At 40.6% G+C, this 18171-nt stretch overlaps 4 protein-coding genes across 5 annotated transcripts in view; 2 read left to right on the forward strand and 2 right to left on the reverse strand.

Annotated features, from left to right (window-relative positions):
* Nucleotides 1-152: 152 nt before the first annotated feature.
* Nucleotides 153-4872, reverse strand: mettl13 (methyltransferase 13, eEF1A lysine and N-terminal methyltransferase). The gene is given in 11 exon segments (XM_029429792.1): nucleotides 153-745; nucleotides 1048-1179; nucleotides 1276-1488; nucleotides 1649-1813; nucleotides 2132-2321; nucleotides 2435-2634; nucleotides 2752-3068; nucleotides 3070-3221; nucleotides 3334-3411; nucleotides 3413-3607; nucleotides 4602-4872. Coding segments are annotated over 11 exon segments (2088 nt in total). The 5' UTR covers nucleotides 4755-4872; the 3' UTR covers nucleotides 153-452.
* A 63-nt stretch (nucleotides 4873-4935) lies between these two features.
* Nucleotides 4936-6769, forward strand: itpa (inosine triphosphatase (nucleoside triphosphate pyrophosphatase)). Its single transcript, XM_029429943.1, has 8 exons — nucleotides 4936-5076; nucleotides 5315-5372; nucleotides 5453-5517; nucleotides 5612-5685; nucleotides 5779-5810; nucleotides 5920-6032; nucleotides 6110-6186; nucleotides 6424-6769. Exons 1-8 carry the CDS (start codon nucleotides 5014-5016, stop codon nucleotides 6554-6556), a joined length of 615 nt encoding a protein of 204 aa, XP_029285803.1. The 5' UTR covers nucleotides 4936-5013; the 3' UTR covers nucleotides 6557-6769.
* A 6595-nt stretch (nucleotides 6770-13364) lies between these two features.
* On the reverse strand, nucleotides 13365-14366 carry rangrf (RAN guanine nucleotide release factor). The gene is given in 2 exon segments (XM_029429913.1): nucleotides 13365-14162; nucleotides 14164-14366. Coding segments are annotated over 2 exon segments (579 nt in total). The 5' UTR covers nucleotides 14236-14366; the 3' UTR covers nucleotides 13365-13655.
* A 1041-nt stretch (nucleotides 14367-15407) lies between these two features.
* vamp4 (vesicle-associated membrane protein 4) overlaps nucleotides 15408-18171 on the forward strand; it is a 9138-nt gene continuing 6374 nt past the window's right edge. Inside the window, exons 1-3 of one of the 2 annotated variants that reach the window (XM_029430249.1) lie at nucleotides 15409-15666; nucleotides 16748-16896; nucleotides 17544-17645. In XM_029430249.1, coding sequence (XP_029286109.1) covers nucleotides 16894-16896; nucleotides 17544-17645 — 105 coding nt within the window. In that variant the 5' untranslated portion in view covers nucleotides 15409-15666; nucleotides 16748-16893. Of the gene's footprint in view, nucleotides 15667-16747; nucleotides 16897-17543; nucleotides 17646-18171 lie in introns of both variants that reach the window. The other variant, XM_029430250.1, reaches the window with a different exon arrangement.

An 18171-nucleotide genomic window follows, 5' to 3' on the forward strand; every position in this document is an offset into this window, starting at 1 on the left:
AGCCGACAGCTATTTAAAATCCCACGCATCCAGGGTGTGGGTGAACATTGCAACTGGAACCAGAGAGTAAGATTCATCTACTGTAAATAACACTGCATTCTTTGGCAATGAGGGTGTGAGCACCGTGTAGTACACTGGAAATCAGGAGCAAGTGAAAGAGAAACTGGAGGCTACATTTATTAATAATAATAATAATAATGCAAGTTTACAACAGCACTGGGAATATTTTTTGTAGCAGCACCACATTAAGATGTAAAGATAAAATGTTCTTTACTTGTGATTGTAAATGTTATAAATCATAATACTTTTCATTACAGTGCACGGGAAGGGCAAAGTCAAAGTCAAAGCACTTACTGTCATGTTTCAGTATCATATTATATTTGTTTATCATATTGTCTTAAATAGTCTTGACACATGATTAAATCCCATCCCCCTCTGGTCACAAACAAACTTTACTCTACTTTCAGGTCTTTTAACAACTCTGTGATGTCTATATGTGGGCTGCTGTTGGTTCCAGTCCTGTTAGAGCACAGTGCACTCTGCAGACTTTTGGCAGCTTGGTTTAAGGATGGAAGGATGCAGGCAGCATTTGATGTCTCATTTTCTCCATGAGAGCACAGAAGGACCTCGTTGACCTCCCCTTCAATCTTTCGAGAGAGGATGGTGGGAAACACGGCACTCACACGCTCCAACACGCTTTTCCTCAAGACTGAGTCACGACACACAAGGTTCAGTGTGAATACACCTGGTCCAATGGCAGGGAGAGACAGACAGAGGGGAGAAGATTACATGTAGAAGAAACACACAACTATGGTGAAATATTTCAATCCAAATAAGTTTGTGTAATGAGACCATTAAACAGCCATTTGTTGTTGTTGTTTGTACCAGTTTATCAATGGACCTCATTGTTTTCTAATTTACCAGAGGGTTCTTCATAAAACCTTTTATAGGGCTATGCCAATACAATTATCATCATTGTCATTATTTAACAGAAAACATGACAGATTCCAGCTGATGGAGGGAAATAAACTGTTAGAAATACTGTACCTCTGGGGCTTAGCAGGCTGCAGACTTTCTGCAGGATCGAGGTTTCTACAAAGGCAGCAGGAGGACAGCTCATTCCCACAGTACTATCTTTATTGTCTACATCGAACATGATGGCATCAAACAAACGACCACCTACAGAGGAAAAAATAGCCAGTCACTTATTGGTTACATATTCACTGGCGTAGCCTTACTTTCAACTGCCCTCTCTTTGACTCCTCCCTCACTGACCTTCTTTCTCCAGGGCAGAGATGCGTTCGAGGCCGTCTCCAAGACTGACAGTCAAACGATCATCTGGTCTGAACCCGAACCATTCCTTTGCCACTTGCATCACAACTGGGTCTAGTTCTACAACCTCGACAGTAACATTGGGCACAAAGTCCCGTAGAAACTGAGGCAGGCCTCCTCCACCAAGCCCCACCAGAAGCACTGACACTGGGACATCTATGACGGAAGATAGAGGGGATGAAAAATCACAGGTAGAGCTCAATCAAGTGTTATATATTATGCAAGACACTGGAACGCTGTAGCAGTACTGTCAGTATCCTCCTGCCATTGTCCTTTCCAACTTCGACAAGACAGTCCAAAACAGGTGTGCACTGACCCTTGTTCTGTGGCGTTCCCACCCCAAGCATGGTAAGGCCAGCCACCATAACTTCATGGTGAGCGCAGCAGAGGAAGCCACTGTCCACTGACAGAGAGGTGGAGGATGTTGTTGGAGCAGCTGCCGGCTTGGCCTTCTTTTTGTTTTTCTTCTTGTGACCTGAAGCTGCAGGGACATAAATATTCATTTATTTGATCAATGTACATCCAAGTTATAATAATATATTAAAACATTGTGCTATATACTCTTTATAAAACTGTTGGAACATTGTTTGTTTCATCGTATCCCTATTATTGTTTTTTTTGTTGATAATTGTTATTTGTTTGTTGGCTTCTTAGTTTAATTGGACATGTACATGCATTGTTGGTTTGGCTTAATTTGTTATTATATATATATATATATATATATATATATATATATATAGTTTATTATAAAGAAAAAGAGAACATAACAAATAGCAGTGAACAAGGAAAAAGAACTGACCAGTATTTGAAGAGACAAGACGGCTCTCTGATTGGACGAGGGCAGCATTAGACAGGAAAACAAGTCTCCGATAGAGTTCTCCGTCTTCTCCTTTGACATTCTCAACACAGTACTGCCCGCTCAGCTCACTCACACCGCTGCTGACCTCCTCTCGCCAACCCAGGTCACCGCCAACTGACAGAAACGGCACCTGAATGGAGACGGAGAGCTCAAATGAATACACTGTTGCAAACTTTTGAGACATAAAATGTTTTATTGTACAAAAGAGCTTTTCTAAAAAGGAAAGGTTGTGTGTGTCTTTACCTGCTGGTTGGCTGGCATTCCAGGGGGAGCCAGGTCCATCACCATGGGTGAGAGTTCTGACTGGACAGCCTGCATGTCTGAGTACTCCTGATTCCTGTGCATTGCCACAATAACCAGGCGCCGAAAGTTAGCACTGGCTGCCAGCTGCCTTCGCCCCTCACTGGAGCTGTAGAGCCAAGCCGTCTCACTGCCTTGAGGCACTGACAGGATGAGCGGAGAGGAAGAAATCATCAAAGAAGAACAAATACACTTTTGTTCTACACCACTGTGACTTACATAAAAAAGCAGAAACATGATGAAATAACAGGAGAACTCACCAATAAAAATAGCAAACTGGTTTAATCTCGGGACCTTGGCACATGGAGGACAATCTTGTACTGTGAGAGTGTATCTGGCGAGGCCAGTCTTGGCGTGGCAAAGAGTGAGTGAGAGGTTCGAGCTGGCGTCTGTGCTTGTACGGAGCCTCTTTTTCAAGACAGAGTAAGCTTGTTGCTCCCTCACAGCCGACAACAACTCTGCTACTTGTGTGAGACGAGTAGGGGCTCCATCCTCTCCAAGACACATCTCCAGAATAGGCATGGGCATAGGCTGACGAAACTTGGTGCAGACCAGAACAAAGACAGGCAAAGCTAAAGGAGTCCTCTTCTTTCCCATTTTCCTGCTGCAGGCAGTGGAGCCTCACAGCCCACCCCAGCTGAATGAAGTGCTCTACGGCTAACTTGATCACACTCTCCTGAGCCAACGTCACACAGACATACCGGCCGCCAACACTTAACACACGGCCCACCTGCAGACACAAGATCACTGCTGTGAGGGATCGCAAAGACATATGTTGAGAAGTGTACCGAGTGATTAATAAACATATTGTCCCTGCACACCGTGACCCATTGGTTTCTCACCTCATTGAGCATGTTCCTGGCCAGTGCTCCTTCTTCTTCTGATGCCATGCCATCCAGTGTGGCCTTGTCAAGCTGCAGCCTGGTAGCTGGCCTCCTCATATGGAGTTTGTGTAGCATCCACCTGTTGGAAGGTCAGGCCTGGCCGGCGCTCAGCGTTTCGCTGGTTCATATGGGTCACCACTGTTTCACTGATGTCAATATTAGTTATATGTTTGTAGCCAACATCATACATCTGTTCACTCAGCTCAGAGTTACCACAACCAACCACCAACACCTGAAGCAGAGAAATACAAAACATTGTTAATTCATCAAATAGTGTCATTTGAAGTGTTGGAAAGTAACAACGTTTACTTCAGTACTGTAAGTACAGTTTTGAGGCACTTGTGCTTTAATTAAGTATTTCCATTTTATGTTACATTATACTTCTAGTCTAGTGCATTTAATTGCAAAAACATTGGACTATTCACTCCACTGTTTGACAGCTCAAGTTGAGGTTACATTGCAGATTCAAGTTTGATATGCAAAACACAAAATGCACTTCTAAATTAAGATGAATTTTTGTAGATTTAACTACCCAGCAGTTCATGAAGTAGATGAAATTGGCTTCTCCTCGAACGTCTAAAGCAGTAAAATACTATTCAACCCTTAATGTAGTATTAGCTATCCAATAATATAAGAAATGTACCATCTCATGTTATTCATTTAAAAAAGATCCACTGTTGAAGCTTCCAAACAACCTCACATCTTTTTTCTCATTTAAATCTAGTAACTACAGCACACGATCCAGTAACTACATAACCTTAGGTGTCCCTCAGGTATACACTAATGCTAGCAGAACTGGTTTCAGATACTATGCACCTTTTAAATTGAATGAACTGAAAACTGCTCTCAAACAAGAGTCTTGCATTCCCCTGTTTTTTTATGATTTTTGTTTTAATTCCTTGTTATTGTGTGGTTGTGTTGTTTTTGTTTTGCTGATTGTGTTCTTGTGAATGTTTCTTGTTTCGGGACCGTCTTGTAAAATAGATCTTATCCTCAATAAGACTGCCTGAATAAATAAAGATGACATAAATAAATATATATTTGCCACACTGACACACATACAGTACAAATAAGTAGGAAGTGATTGAAAATAGTAATAATAGGCATATTGTCAACACATATTGCTTATGCTGTAATGACATGTATAGCTAGTATATTTGAATTTATTGAAAGGATAGCTCCTTAAGATGTAGCACGTTAATATCCTGCTCAACCAGTGACCGTACCTTATCTTGGACTTTGATGTATTTATGCAGCACGCCGCAGAGTTTGTTGTAGTCTCCATACCATTCAAAAGCCTTCTCTCCGCGCTTCTTAAAAAATCTCTCCCAGTATTCTGTGGAGCTGAACTCCTCAGCAGTGCGAGGCAAAAGACTCATTGTCGGCTGCAGTAGTTACAATAGTCCAAATCGTTTTAGTTTAAATCTCTTGACAGCCACTTGTCCACATGGCACTTTTGACTTTTTTCAAGTCGGACCACATTGCCGGCAGCACCGCTCGCTGATTGGTGGATATATCTAAAGGCGGGGTTACACGCTGCCTGTTGATTCGCTGAGGCTCCCAGACCTGATTTTATTGGCCGTTGATGAGGCGGAAGTCTTCGGTCCAATATTGTTAGTTCTCCGGGTGTGATTCAACATGGCTGTGTCTGCTGTAAGGTCTGTGGTCTTCGTGACTGGAAATGCAAAAAAACTCGAGGAGGTAAGAGTCAAACATTTTACACCTGACATAGATGTTATGTGCACGACCGTGCTTTCCTGTCTTAACCGTGTCAGACAGGATATTTGTACACGTATTGCCTTTTTATGCTGCTCCATACTGTTTAAAATATACACAGTGAGCACGAGCTGCAATTTAATACAGACATATCTGGTTTCATCTGACAAAAATCGGTCATTTAGATGTATGCTTGACTCTCTTTTTTGGTCACGTCTGTTAGGTCATTCAGATCCTTGGAGACAGGTTTCCGTACAAACTAGTTTCAAAAAAGATTGATTGTAAGTATCAAAAGAGAAACCACAAGACTAGTATAATACATATGTTCCTGTAATCGGTGCTCACCTAACAATTTTTTTAGTACCTGAATACCAAGGAGAACCAGATGAGATTTCCATACAGAAGTGTAAAGAAGCTGCACGGGAGGTACAGTAACTATATACCGTAATGCATGTAAATATTTTGTATATATTGTCTGTTGATTGATTGAAATGAATGTATTGTTGTTTTTCACCCTCAGGTTGATGGACCAGTCATAGTGGAGGACACATGTCTATGTTTCAAGGCTTTGGGAGGCCTGCCTGGTCCTTATATGTTAGTATACTGAGTTTCACATCTGTCGGGTCATTGAATCATGAATGGTGGTAATGAACTGTAATAATTACACTAAAAAATGTGTTTTTGTAGAAAATGGTTCCTGGATAAACTCGAGCCAGAAGGTATGTATGTTTATAGATGAAACACTGCTGAGATATTTTAACAGATATTTAGAGCTGGGTAGAAAAGGTGAACACATCATCTCTCATCTTGTTAAATGTTTTGTTTTAGGCTTGTATAAACTCCTTGCTGGGTTTGAAGATAAATCAGCATGGGCTCTCTGCACCTTTGCTTTCTCTGCTGGGAAAGATGAACCAGTACAGCTCTTCAGAGGGAAAACGGAGGTCAGAGACACTCTCAAACTGTGTGCATGTGCGTATGATTTTATTTTCCATTCACTTTTTTGTCTTGGTATTTGCAGGGACACATTGTGGAACCTAGGGGTCCTCGAGACTTTGGATGGGATCCCTGTTTCCAGCCAGAGGGATATGACCAAACGTAAGCAAAGACTACTTGAAATCTCCTATTCATACCACAAGGGGGTGCTAAAGGTCAACACACTTAACCTTCAGTTTAGAAAAGGTTGAGCGTTGCACATTAGTTCATAAAACAAGTGCACCATGTGATGATCCATTTGCTCCACCGTATGCTGTGTATTAGAGATTATTTATCACTATTGTGCCAGGATTAAGTACATATGCTTACTGACTTTAACTACTTCCCTCTCATCTGCAGCTATGCTGAACTTCCCAAAGAGGTGAAGAATACTATCTCGCACCGCTACCGGGCGCTTGCTGCCATGTCTGAGCACTTCTCTCAAACCAACAATACCTCACCAGAGGGCAAAAAGAAGAAACAGGAGGATTAAAGTCATTTTAGGCCAACTTCAGGTCCTGAATCTGGATAGAGGTGTATTAAACCTCAAGTCTTTAGGTTTGATAACATTGATCAGAGGTCTTATTACTAAGACATGTTTTATTTTTTGATCAAAAAACGATAACTGATTACAGATTTGTGATCACACTTGTTGAATCTGCATATCAGTGTTGTGTTATTTTTAATAAACTTATATTTAAACAAATTCCCTCTTTCTTTGTTCTTCTCTTATTGGTGGTTAGAATGTTCAAGAATTGAGCATGTTAAAAATGACAATATGGCAAGACAGTGGAAATCGTGAGCCAGTAAAACAGTGAGCCTTTTGAGTTTTTGCTTCCGAAGGTAGATTTGAAGAAGATCTTAAATTATAAAAAGCGGAGCTCCGGGATCCTGATGAGAGCAGCAGACTGCTGTGTGCCAGAGACTGGCTGTTAGAGTTAGCAAGGGAAGGATGTTCAGGCTGGAGTCCAGAGAAAGGGGTGTGTGGGAGAGGGTCTCAGATGGAGTGTGTGTGTGTGGGGGGGGAGGGGGGGGTGTACAACACAAACCCAACAGTGGTAACAGGAGAGCGGGGTAATTAATGACTGGAGCCTGAAGGCCTTTGTGTGTGTTTTTATCAAATATTTCACTTACTTTCATCAACACAGATTTAATGGCACTTTTGCGTACTCTACACATTTATTTGTGTTATATGAAGCCTTTCTACTCGTATAAAAGAAAACCGTTGCATCTGGTTATGGACGATGATGATACTCGACAAGTAAAAGCCACACTTTTTGAGAAAAAAGGTGCCGTTGGTCATAACTTGACTGGACTGTTTTCTTGCACTTCTAGTTTTGTTGGGGGACTTGCCAGGAAGTAGCAAGTTATTGTGAGAAGGAACAGGAAAGCTGTATTTGTTGTCATCAGGGAGACATCAATTCACCTGTCAGCCAACCTTTCAACAGGACAAGGAAGATGTTTGCCAGACTTCAGGTCACTAGAGGTCAAAGACATCACTATGAAGGCATTCCTCCTTTTTTCCTGTGTTTTCCTCTGTCAACACAGAAGTAGCATTCAGTGGGGCCCCCAAAGCTAATGCCTATACAGTATGCATTTCAGAGAATTAAAAAAAATGTTATGATGTACAGTGTCGTCTAAGAAGGAGTTGGAATACTGTGAATTTTTTTTTGTTTTACTCCATCCTTGCAGCAGTTTATGGTAATTCTTCTAAAAGCATTATCTCTCTTGTACAACATTGAGGTAAACAACAGATATCCTCCTCTGACGTCTGGAAAAGCTCTAGTATCAAATGCCACAATTCAAACTTACTAATAAAACTTTCTAAAACAACATAAAAAAAAATGTATATGAAAAATTTACTCACAATTTAGATAACACACAATATGGCATTACTACGTTTGTCTCATAAATAAATGATTATTTTGACATTTTCTTTGCTTAAAGGGCCTACGAAATGATAAACATGAAATTCTACTGATGATAGTAAATGCTATTTGTGGTGTAAAATGATGTGTTATTGATGACGCAGTATTTAATAAATCACGATTTAGTATGTCGACCTCCGATGTTGACATCGCCGCTACCGGAAACAGCCCGACGCCGTGTTCTGACGTCACAAGTAGAACACAGTCCACCAGTTGAATACACAGACAGCATTACAGACGTGGCGATGTCGGACTCTGGCTCGGATATTTCCACAGAATCGAGTGACAGTGAGTCGTCAATAGACTCGTTGCACCTTCAAGAAGAGGAGTTTATTGAAGAGGATGCTGGTGTCGTGGATTTAGATCATGTAGGAGATTAACGTGGTGGAAACAGAGCAGCTCGAGACACAGTGTTCAACATGGAGACAAAGACGGGAGCGAAACATGCGGATGATGGTGACGGTGATCCTGGATTTGGCGGAGATCCTGTGCGGCAACAGAACACAGACAGGTATATACATTTGACTATATTTCATAAAACTTCCCAATAAATAGTAAATACATCATAATAAAATGTAACATTATCCTCGATTGTAAATAGATCACAAGCTATCCTATGTGTCTGGCAGTTTGGGTGTTGCAGACAGCCTACCAAAGGTATTTGAAGAGGGACAGACAACAAGCAGGTCATCAGCCACGTAATGAGGAAGTTACTTGTGTGCACAAATGTGTAGAGCTCAGAAACTTTGATGTATTTTTGGGGAGTCGAATGGTCACTCTGGCACAGTCACAGAATAAATAGATAATAATAAGGTTGAAGTGATTAACATTGACATGTATTATCTTGTATGTTACAGAATGTATCACTATGTGGCATACCGCCAGCTGGTGAGATTCTGCTGGAGAATACTTGGTAAGAACCACAGAATGCCATCATGTGCCATTCAAAAGATCTGTGCTACGTTTCCATCTGACAACTACACAGTGATTGAATCTGCTTCTATACAGCACAACAGCATCCCTCTTGTTTGGTTCTTCCACCGACTGCTGAGTGAAGCTGGGACTTCCAAAGGTTCCTCATCAAATCAAATCAAATCAAATTTATTTATATAGCCCAATATCACAAATTATTGTGACAACATTTGTCTCAGTGTGCTTTACAGACTGTACAGGTTACGACACCCTCTGTCCTTAGACCCCCGAATCGCACAAGGAAAAACTTCCTAAAAGAAACCCCATAATTAAAGGGGGAAAAATGGAAGAAACCTCAGGGAGAGCAACTGAGGAGGGATCCCTCTCCCAGGACGGACAGACGTGCAATAGATGTCGTGTGTACAGGATAAACAACATAGTACAAATACAACATTTGACAGAAATGATGTTGTGTTGAAAAAGAGAAAGTTTGGATGAATCCAGGAAAATGTCAAAAAGGCTTCCCGGTGTCCAGCAGGACCAGGGCAGCAGGCGCAGCCACAATTCTAATCCTGACGTAAACTTTATGAGTGGCAACCTGCCACATAAGAGACACAGACACTCCGGGGATGATACCCCGGATGATGAGTTAGTAACCTACACTTACATAAATGCATACAGATAGAGGGAGAAGAAGAGAGGGAGGGGAGGAGAGAGGAAGAGAAGGAGGAGAGCAGGGAGGTGTCCCCCAGCAGTCTAAGCCTATAGCAGCATACCTAGGTGCTGATCCAAGGCAAACCTGAGCCAGCCCTAACTATAAGCTTTGTCATCATCATCAACATTGTCTCGGTCAAGAGTTCAGTAACATACTCTACAAAAAAGATGTTTTATAATCAAGAATTATATATTATATATATATAAAATAAATATGTGTGTGTATGTGTGTATGTATATGTGTATCTTACATATCAATATTTAAATATTATGATGCTGACCTTTGGAACAACCAACCTGGATTGGAACTTGCAGTCCAGCTGACCTGACATGTGGTTGCGCCTGCATGGACTTGTGGTGTATCCGAGGGAGATCCGTCTGCACAGCAATTTCATTCTGACATGTCTGAAATGTACAAAACGCAACTTTACTAATAAATCTTTCAAACCAGCTTGAAATTGTATTGCACGTTTATACATGTCTGCGTAAAGAAAATATCTAATAACATTCATAATAACAGATGTGATTGAATTGATTAAGAGAGCAATGATATCAAATCAAACAATTAAATATATGCGTTATGTACATGCATGTGGTGATGCTATACATTGTATTTTTAACACCTCATGTGCAGGTCTACTGGTACTACAACTGTAATGTACAGATGACGTACAGTCTGTATACTTACTGGTGTACACACAGCTTCCTCCCCAGTGTGGATGTCCAATAGATGGTCGCTGATCATACAGGTATCCTCAGTTCTGTCAGTGGCTTCATTCACCAATGTTTCAATACCTCTGTAATAATAGTGTGATAGTTAAAAGTTAAATGAGACTCACGCTTTTACTCAAACTACAGAATAAAATGGTGAAGCCTGTTATAAACATTGAATCTATACTTAATGAAGCTAATGAAGTGTAATTAGCTAAAGTTATTAATACTACAAACAATAACACAGATATCGACTAGGGCCTGGGGTAAACTCGTTACATACAGTAGGCCTAGACCGATTATGGCTTTATGCTTGAAACAATATAGTATAAATAAAGTAAACAAGTAGCACGGCTTACCTTCCCTCTCCTTTTTGGCGAATGCATTCTGTCATCTCTCTGGTGGAGGACTCTGCACCGGCGGACGTGTTTGAGTCGGCGTGCTGGCTTGTGCTGGCTGGGGTCTCGGCAGTATTGTAGGCACAGCATCTGCGTTCAGTTTTAAATTCTTTTTGAATCTCATTTCCTTGGCGAGCATAGTTTGTTCGAAACACGATCTCTCAAAGTGCTGCCCACATATCGTCTGTTTCATCGACGCACTTGTCTTGTCCATAAACGCAACATTTTATCATCTTTTGGCCACAGAAAGCTAGATTTGGAGACGGCCCCACATCCCCATACAACACATCGCTTCACAATTATCCTTGGGGATCGATTGTTGTCCGTTCTTTCTCGTAATAATTGACAGCAGTCTTTGCTGGACGCTTCAACGCAGACGGACACTGGCGGCTGTGTTCTACTTGTGACGTCATCGCCCGAACATTGCCGAAGTGGATGTTCCCGGTGCAGCGACCGATTGTTGTTAGCGGAAGTCATTTTTATGCTGTTATGATCATGATTTATTAAGAATACATCAATAATAAAAATATATATATGGCACATTTCACAATAGAAATGCAACCTCTATCATATACCAAACCCAATAACACTGATGAAATATAATTTCGTAGGCTCTTTAAAGTGAATCTTTTGCACCCAGAACATTGTGATTGAATTGTAGTTTCTGAGCCAACGGAGGCTTATTTTTAATGCACATTTCTTTCCATGAGAGCTTATTGCTGATGTTAATGAAATGAGGCACATCTTTACATGTGTGACGGCACTTTTCATTCAACTTATATTCTACTTGCACATTGCCGTTTTTGTAGTTGTTTTTTGTCTGTTTCTAATTGAATGTGATTATTGTGTACATTGTAGCACTAGAGGAAGACAGTTATGTTCCCTAGTATACTGAATATTGTATATGGATAGAGTGACAATAAAGTCGACCTTAAACCTTGACCCCATTGAACCATGCAATTACATATTTAATGTATCCAACTACCCAATTTCAGTTTTTGGTTTTCGACCCAACAATCATCAGAGATACTTGAGTGCAGTGAGTTGCACAAGTTAGTTTCTGTCCTCTCGGCCTGTACATTTGGACATCCAAGTTGGCGAAAAGACATTTTTTTAAATGATAAAATAATGATTATGTGTAACTCTTATCCCCTGATAACTGATGATGAAAAAAGAGAAAGAGACAATCATTATTTTGTTAAACAGGTCACCACTGCCACAAAAAGGCATTCTATAATGGGCTGTTTTCATTTTCAGAGTCTGGAAAAAGCTTCACGTCTGTAATGTCTCAGATTGCCTCCTAACATGACCTTTAAGTCATGTGGCTGTTTCAAAACTTTCCGGGCTGAAAGACAGGATGTTTTCAGACTTTATATTAAAAAAGAAGAAAAAGAAAAGAACCAATAACAGCATGTTTATCCAAGGTAGTCTTTGCTGTTTTTTTGCTATGAATGTTTTGGTTAATGAAGGAATGTTTTACACTTGGATCACTGAGAGGAAAGGCCTGACTTTATGAGATCTTAATCCGTCATGAAGAAGGGTTTGATGTGGCTTTGGGGAGACAGACTGTACTTCCTCTTATTTGTTATGCAAGACTTACCTGAATTCCTTCACGGTGATGAGTTTTATATAACAGCGGACTCATTTCAAAACTATTTTCCCTCAACAGCATGCATAACTAAGGAAAAGTTTTAACTTCAAAGCAACAATTAGTGAGGGTCAATGTATATTCTATACATGTTGTGTTTCACCAAACTCACGCTTGCATGAATGAAGTCTTTCCAAAGGGGTTTCAAGGTTCGGGCTAATGAATTATTCCACCATGAGGCGTCTGTAGTGAATGATGGAAACTGTTAACCTAATACATATTCCTGCTGGGACTCACTCTCTCAATTTTCACTGTTTATGACCAAACTCAGGTCCCACTGAAGGCTCTATGAAAATTAACTGCACTTTAACGGCTCCAAAGGGAGTTAATATGTGGAATCTCAATTCACCTTTAACCTCCACTTTGACCTTTGCCATTACTTGTATTTTCATTACTGTCATACTGTTACAAAATATGGAGGTTAGAGCGGAGCAACACTAGTTGGCTGTTATTATGTGAATATTTAGTGCACTGTAACGCGAGCTTGGTGCATTACAGAAACTTGCACGGCTCTAGTCTCTGTTAGATGTTTGTATCAAAGCATGAATACATTTAAGGATGGTGGCAGTATTTTTGGAATAAAGTAAAGGAAGAAAGGCATGATTGAGGAAGGAGGAAATGCTTGAGTGAGTGGGAGGAGAATGTGTCGATGACATTATGACGTTATGTCTCAAATCTCACATTTCTCTTATGTGCATAGTACCTTCACATAAAACAGACATGCCTTAAAAAAATAACAATCTGATTTGTGAGAGTTACTGTAGATCTCCACAGTACAGGCCACTTTTAGAGCATCTTTAGACTACAAATAATTATTAATAAGGTGATCATTACGGTGTACATTACCCCTACTGTTTATATTTTGTATATATTGTTAATTGTAATTCATTTTTACATGTATGTACCAATGTTACCAGAGCAAATTCCTTGTAGGTGAAAACCTACATGGCAATTCTGATTCTGATCCAAAAATTATGAAATGATCCAAGATTTTTCATCAAAAACATTTATTATGATCTTCATATCTTGAGATATTTGGTTATCAATTCGTTTTCAAATGTCACAACAAAGTCAACATCAAGGGCAGAACAGAACATTTGTGTCATTGCAGCTACAGGTCCGAAGGAATAGCTTCCCAAACTTTCAGGTTGGGACCAAAAGCATGCTGCGGGCCTGATTCTTGTGTGGAACCCAGCCAAACACAGTCCCAATGTGTTTAAATGTGCCTTGGACTAAATCTGTAATCAGGTGCGGTCTCACGATGGGAAAGTAGCAGTTGTTCTACCCAAACAGCCCTGGGTTGTGCAGAGTCAGAGTCTGCAACAAGCGCTGGAAGTCCTGCACTGTCCATGGCTCAGTGTGTGTCTCCGCTGAAGCAGCACTGCTGCTATCAGGGCTGATTCTCTGTGGGTCATTGAAGGTTATCAGGACATCTGTGGAGAACTGTGGCAGACGGAACAGACCCAGGTGAAGGGTCACTGTATTCCTAGCTTCTTCGTTGAATTTGGATACACACTGCGTCCCAGTCAGCATCCAGGCAGAGCTGCAGTCCGACAGGGACAGCTCAGATTTCGACAGGGACACAACACTGGTCACCTCAAAAGCACCTGGCTCTAAAGCTTTGTTACTGCCTGCGATGTCTTCAAAGTGATACCTGGAAGCGTCTTGGTCTGCCACTTGACCCTGGTACTCCACCAGCTCCACGATCAGGCTCTGGTCGGTGTGTTCATGGGCAAACACCTCCTGGTTGTCCGGGATCTCCCTTAGCTCACTGGTGTCTTTGGCGCTGTGTGGGAAGGACGGCTGACAGCGCTCCTCCGAACAGAGGATGAGACTGATCGACGCTGTCTCGACTCTGCATCTCTGTGAAGGCTGGGAGCAGCTCTGGAGAAACAGCAACACACACAGAGCCTGCTTTTAACTACCTGCAGTAACAGAACAACAGTCTGCTTAAAAAATATATATATATCTGTAAATAAAGCGTGACAAACAGATAGCTTACCAACTACGATAGAACTCTTCCCGGTTAAAGTTTATCTTCTTCTTGCTACATTGTACGCACGCTAGACGCATGTCATACGCATTACTGCCATCTACAGGTGAGGCGGACATACACCTGAAAAAATTCAAATATTTAGTAAAAGTAAAAGATTTTGTTACCACTTGTTTTTATCATATCAATATCATTATTATTATTATTATTATTATTATTATTATTATTATTATTATTATTATTATTATTATTATTATTATTATTATTATGCATTTTTTAAATCTTATTTGCTCTGTCTTCCCTCTTCTGTCTCTTTAATTGCAAACATATCACATATAACACTATCAAAACTACATCCCTTTAATCTTAATATGCCAGACACATGATTCAAATGTAACAATAATAAAGGAACACTCGTTCGCGGCTTATGGGAATGTAATGTGTTCAAAAGTTTTATTGACCAGGGGTTCTTGACATGGTTAGCCAAATAACTAAAGGGAAAAGCCCTTGTTGGCCAATGTTGTGCATCCTGGGTATTTATCTAGTTTTTAAAACAAAATGCTGGTAATGATTAATAAAGCCAAATAACTAGGGTGGGGAAACTGGAATAAGTTTTTGAAGTGTAGTAGCCCATCAGGATTTCTGTACATTGTAATTACTGTAACATGTGTACCTTCACCTCTGTTTTAATTAATAGCCTATGTTTTGATGGTATGCATTTTATTAATTTGATGGTATTGTATACTGTATTTGCTGCCAAGGCTGTCAGTGGTGTAAAGTAACTAAGTACATACACTCAAGTACTGTTATTAAGTACAATTTTGATTACTTTGTACTTCAGTATTTCAATTTCATGCTACTTTATACTTTTACTCCACATTTCAGAGAGCAATATAGTGTCCCTTTTCACTTAAATGTATCTGACATTGTATGGTACTAGTTGCATTTTATTAATATGCAATGTTTGGTGAAGAAATTGGTATATTTTCCGTATAAATAACAGTGAAAGAAGTAATAGAATAAAATATGTCTCCATGCTGTCAAACATCTGCAGCGGTCCCTCTCTTCCTCCAGCTGTTTGTGTTCATTTCCTGGTCAGCTGATTCTGACGGAGCAAAGACAAGCGGACCGCTAGCATCCGTAAAGACAATCCTGTCTCATCGTCCGGACAGCATTTGAAATGAAAGTAACAACACCGTGAAGGAGCCACTCCAAAGCCTGAAACCCTGGATTAATACCCGCGTCTCTGTGTGTTTGTGTTTGCTGGCATCGGTCATCGGATCTTGTGGGAAACAGCAGGTAGCTAGCCACTTTAGCATCCTTAGCTTAGCTTAGTTTGGCTGGGTAGCTAAATTGATCAATGAACCAAGCGGCCTGTCTGGCTAAATTAGCCAGTAGCTAGCTGTGTTTGTGTTTACATTGGTCCCTTTTCATTAAAATGATGGCAGTGTATTAATGTAATAGTTTAAGTGTCGTAGACAAAGATATTCTGACGCATTTAAATGTATGCTAACAAACAGCTCAAGCAGCTAACGTTACAGTTGTCAACGGCTGTGATCTAACGCTAATTGGGATCATCCCTATGTTCCTAGGGCATGGGTGTCTCTCGATATAAACTAACATTGCAAGAGATTGGTAAGGGCTAGCTTCACAGTTCAAATTGCAACATAATTAAGGGAAATGGATGTTTCAAATGCAGTTTGAATGGTAAAAATCTGTTCAGTCACTTTGGAAATATATATGTCAAAAGTCAACAAAACTGTCTTGCCTGCAAATGTGTGGGCGTAATCAGGAGTATGACATCAGTAGGCTATAAACTATAGGTGAGTGATTTCAATCTATTGACCCCGGGAAATATACATTTGACCTAGGGAAAACATTCATGAGAACATAATATCTTTTCAAGGTCTCCTTAATGTGTCATATTAACAGGATATTGAGCAGGGGAACATAGGACCTGAGATGTTTCATTTTCAGTAATGGATCCTTTTTAGGAGTCCTTGTCCAGACCTTAAAGTCATTACATTAGTAGTAAAAACAGCTAAGAATAGCTGCATTTGACTCAATGAACACAGCACATGTTTTTCCTCCAAGAGGAAAACAAATTGCAATCGATTGTGATCATTAATAATCTACAATCCTGTTCTGTGGTCATTAAGATGTCTTTTTTTTTTTTTTATCAAACCTGACATCACACTGTCTGTATTTTTTATTTTATGTTATTAATCACAACTTTGAAATGAATCCAATTCAAGTTTTTTAATGGATTGCACCTCTAAAAGTCCTCTCTTGAAAATGTCTTCCTTCTGCAACCTTAACATGTTAGAGTTGGCTTCTCCTCTCTCTCTTTCTGTGTCTCTTCACGCTGCCGCTGCTTCAGAGCGAGCCCTGTCCCCTGCTTCTCTTCACCTCTGTTTACTGGAAAGTTCCTCTCCTCTCCTGGCTACTGAAAGGCCTTTTTCCAAATCGCAGTGCCAGAAAAGGACGCTGCTGTGAAAGCCACAGTGTCAGACTGAACTGGATTCAATGGTATAAATTCTGTTGTTGTGTTTCCCCCCACCGATGGTTACAGAAGGGTCTGCACATGTTGTTTAGTTCAGTGTCACAGAGGGACTTTATTGAGGCAACGTTGTGTTTTGTTGCACTGTTACCTACGGCATTAGGAACAAGTAATACCCAAACACGGACTCGAGGGGGTATAATTGGAATAACGGCAGGTTTTCCACATCCGTTTTTCAATGTTTTTCACCCAAAGGCACACAGTACAATGATCACATTTCCTTTCACAGCTGATGAGACTCAATGCCTGCTCACACCAGAAACATTAGGAATTAAGATATCTTAATATTACTAATTTCTTTGCTTACTGACGAGGCATATGAGAGGAGAGGAACAGTATTTCACAGACGGCTGGCATAATGTTCCAGAAGTAAATATTAGATTGCAGAGAAAATGAATGAAATCAGCTCTGTGACTAATAATGAAGTCAGTCTGTTTACCAGGAAGAGTTGGGACTAGAGGCCTCCTCAGATTGCTCGACCATGACGAGTCTCATCAATGCAATCATCACTGAGCGAGTTTAGATTTAGGGTCTCTCTGTTCATACACTCAATGCTTTGTAGCAGGTGTGTCAAAGACTGTCCTTGTGCTGATCATCTTCTCCTCATGTCCTACAGAGTGAGCCAGATCGGGAGGAGCAGCCGGAAGACAACATGCCCCCCAAGTTTAAACGACATCTCAATGATGACGAGGTCACGGGATCCATTCGCAGCGAGAGGGTGAGACACAGATGGAGGGAGTGGTGGTTTTTGGGTTTTGGCTTAATACCATCATCAAGAAACAGCGGATGGAGGAAACAGAATACAGGATGGGAATAGGAGCACCTGACTGTTTACAAATTGACCGATTCTTTTAATCAGAATGAGGTTTTATTCGAAATGTCTATTAAAGTCAAAAACAGATGTTGATAGGAGATGCAGAGATGCTGTAAGATGTCCATTAAATTAGTAGTAATGGAAGAACTGAAAGGAAGGACGGAGGGAATGCACATAACAGAGCGGACCTTTTGAAGGAGGGGAAGTGAAGAAACTCCCGGAGCCAAATGTCTGGTTCTCATCGAAGTGATCATCCCCACCTCCACCTTCCTCCCCCTGTTTCTCCGTGTAGTCCTGTTGGCTATTATGCAAACTGAGATCAAAACAAAGCTTACAGGGGGATTTGCATAACGAATCGCTCACTTCCATCGTCCATCGTGCTTTCCTTTATCCGCTTGCCCTGTGATAATAACTACCAGTTCTCCCTCAT

Source organism: Cottoperca gobio, chromosome 4 (genome assembly GCF_900634415.1).
Source record: "Cottoperca gobio chromosome 4, fCotGob3.1, whole genome shotgun sequence".
Taxonomy (NCBI): domain Eukaryota; kingdom Metazoa; phylum Chordata; class Actinopteri; order Perciformes; family Bovichtidae; genus Cottoperca; species Cottoperca gobio.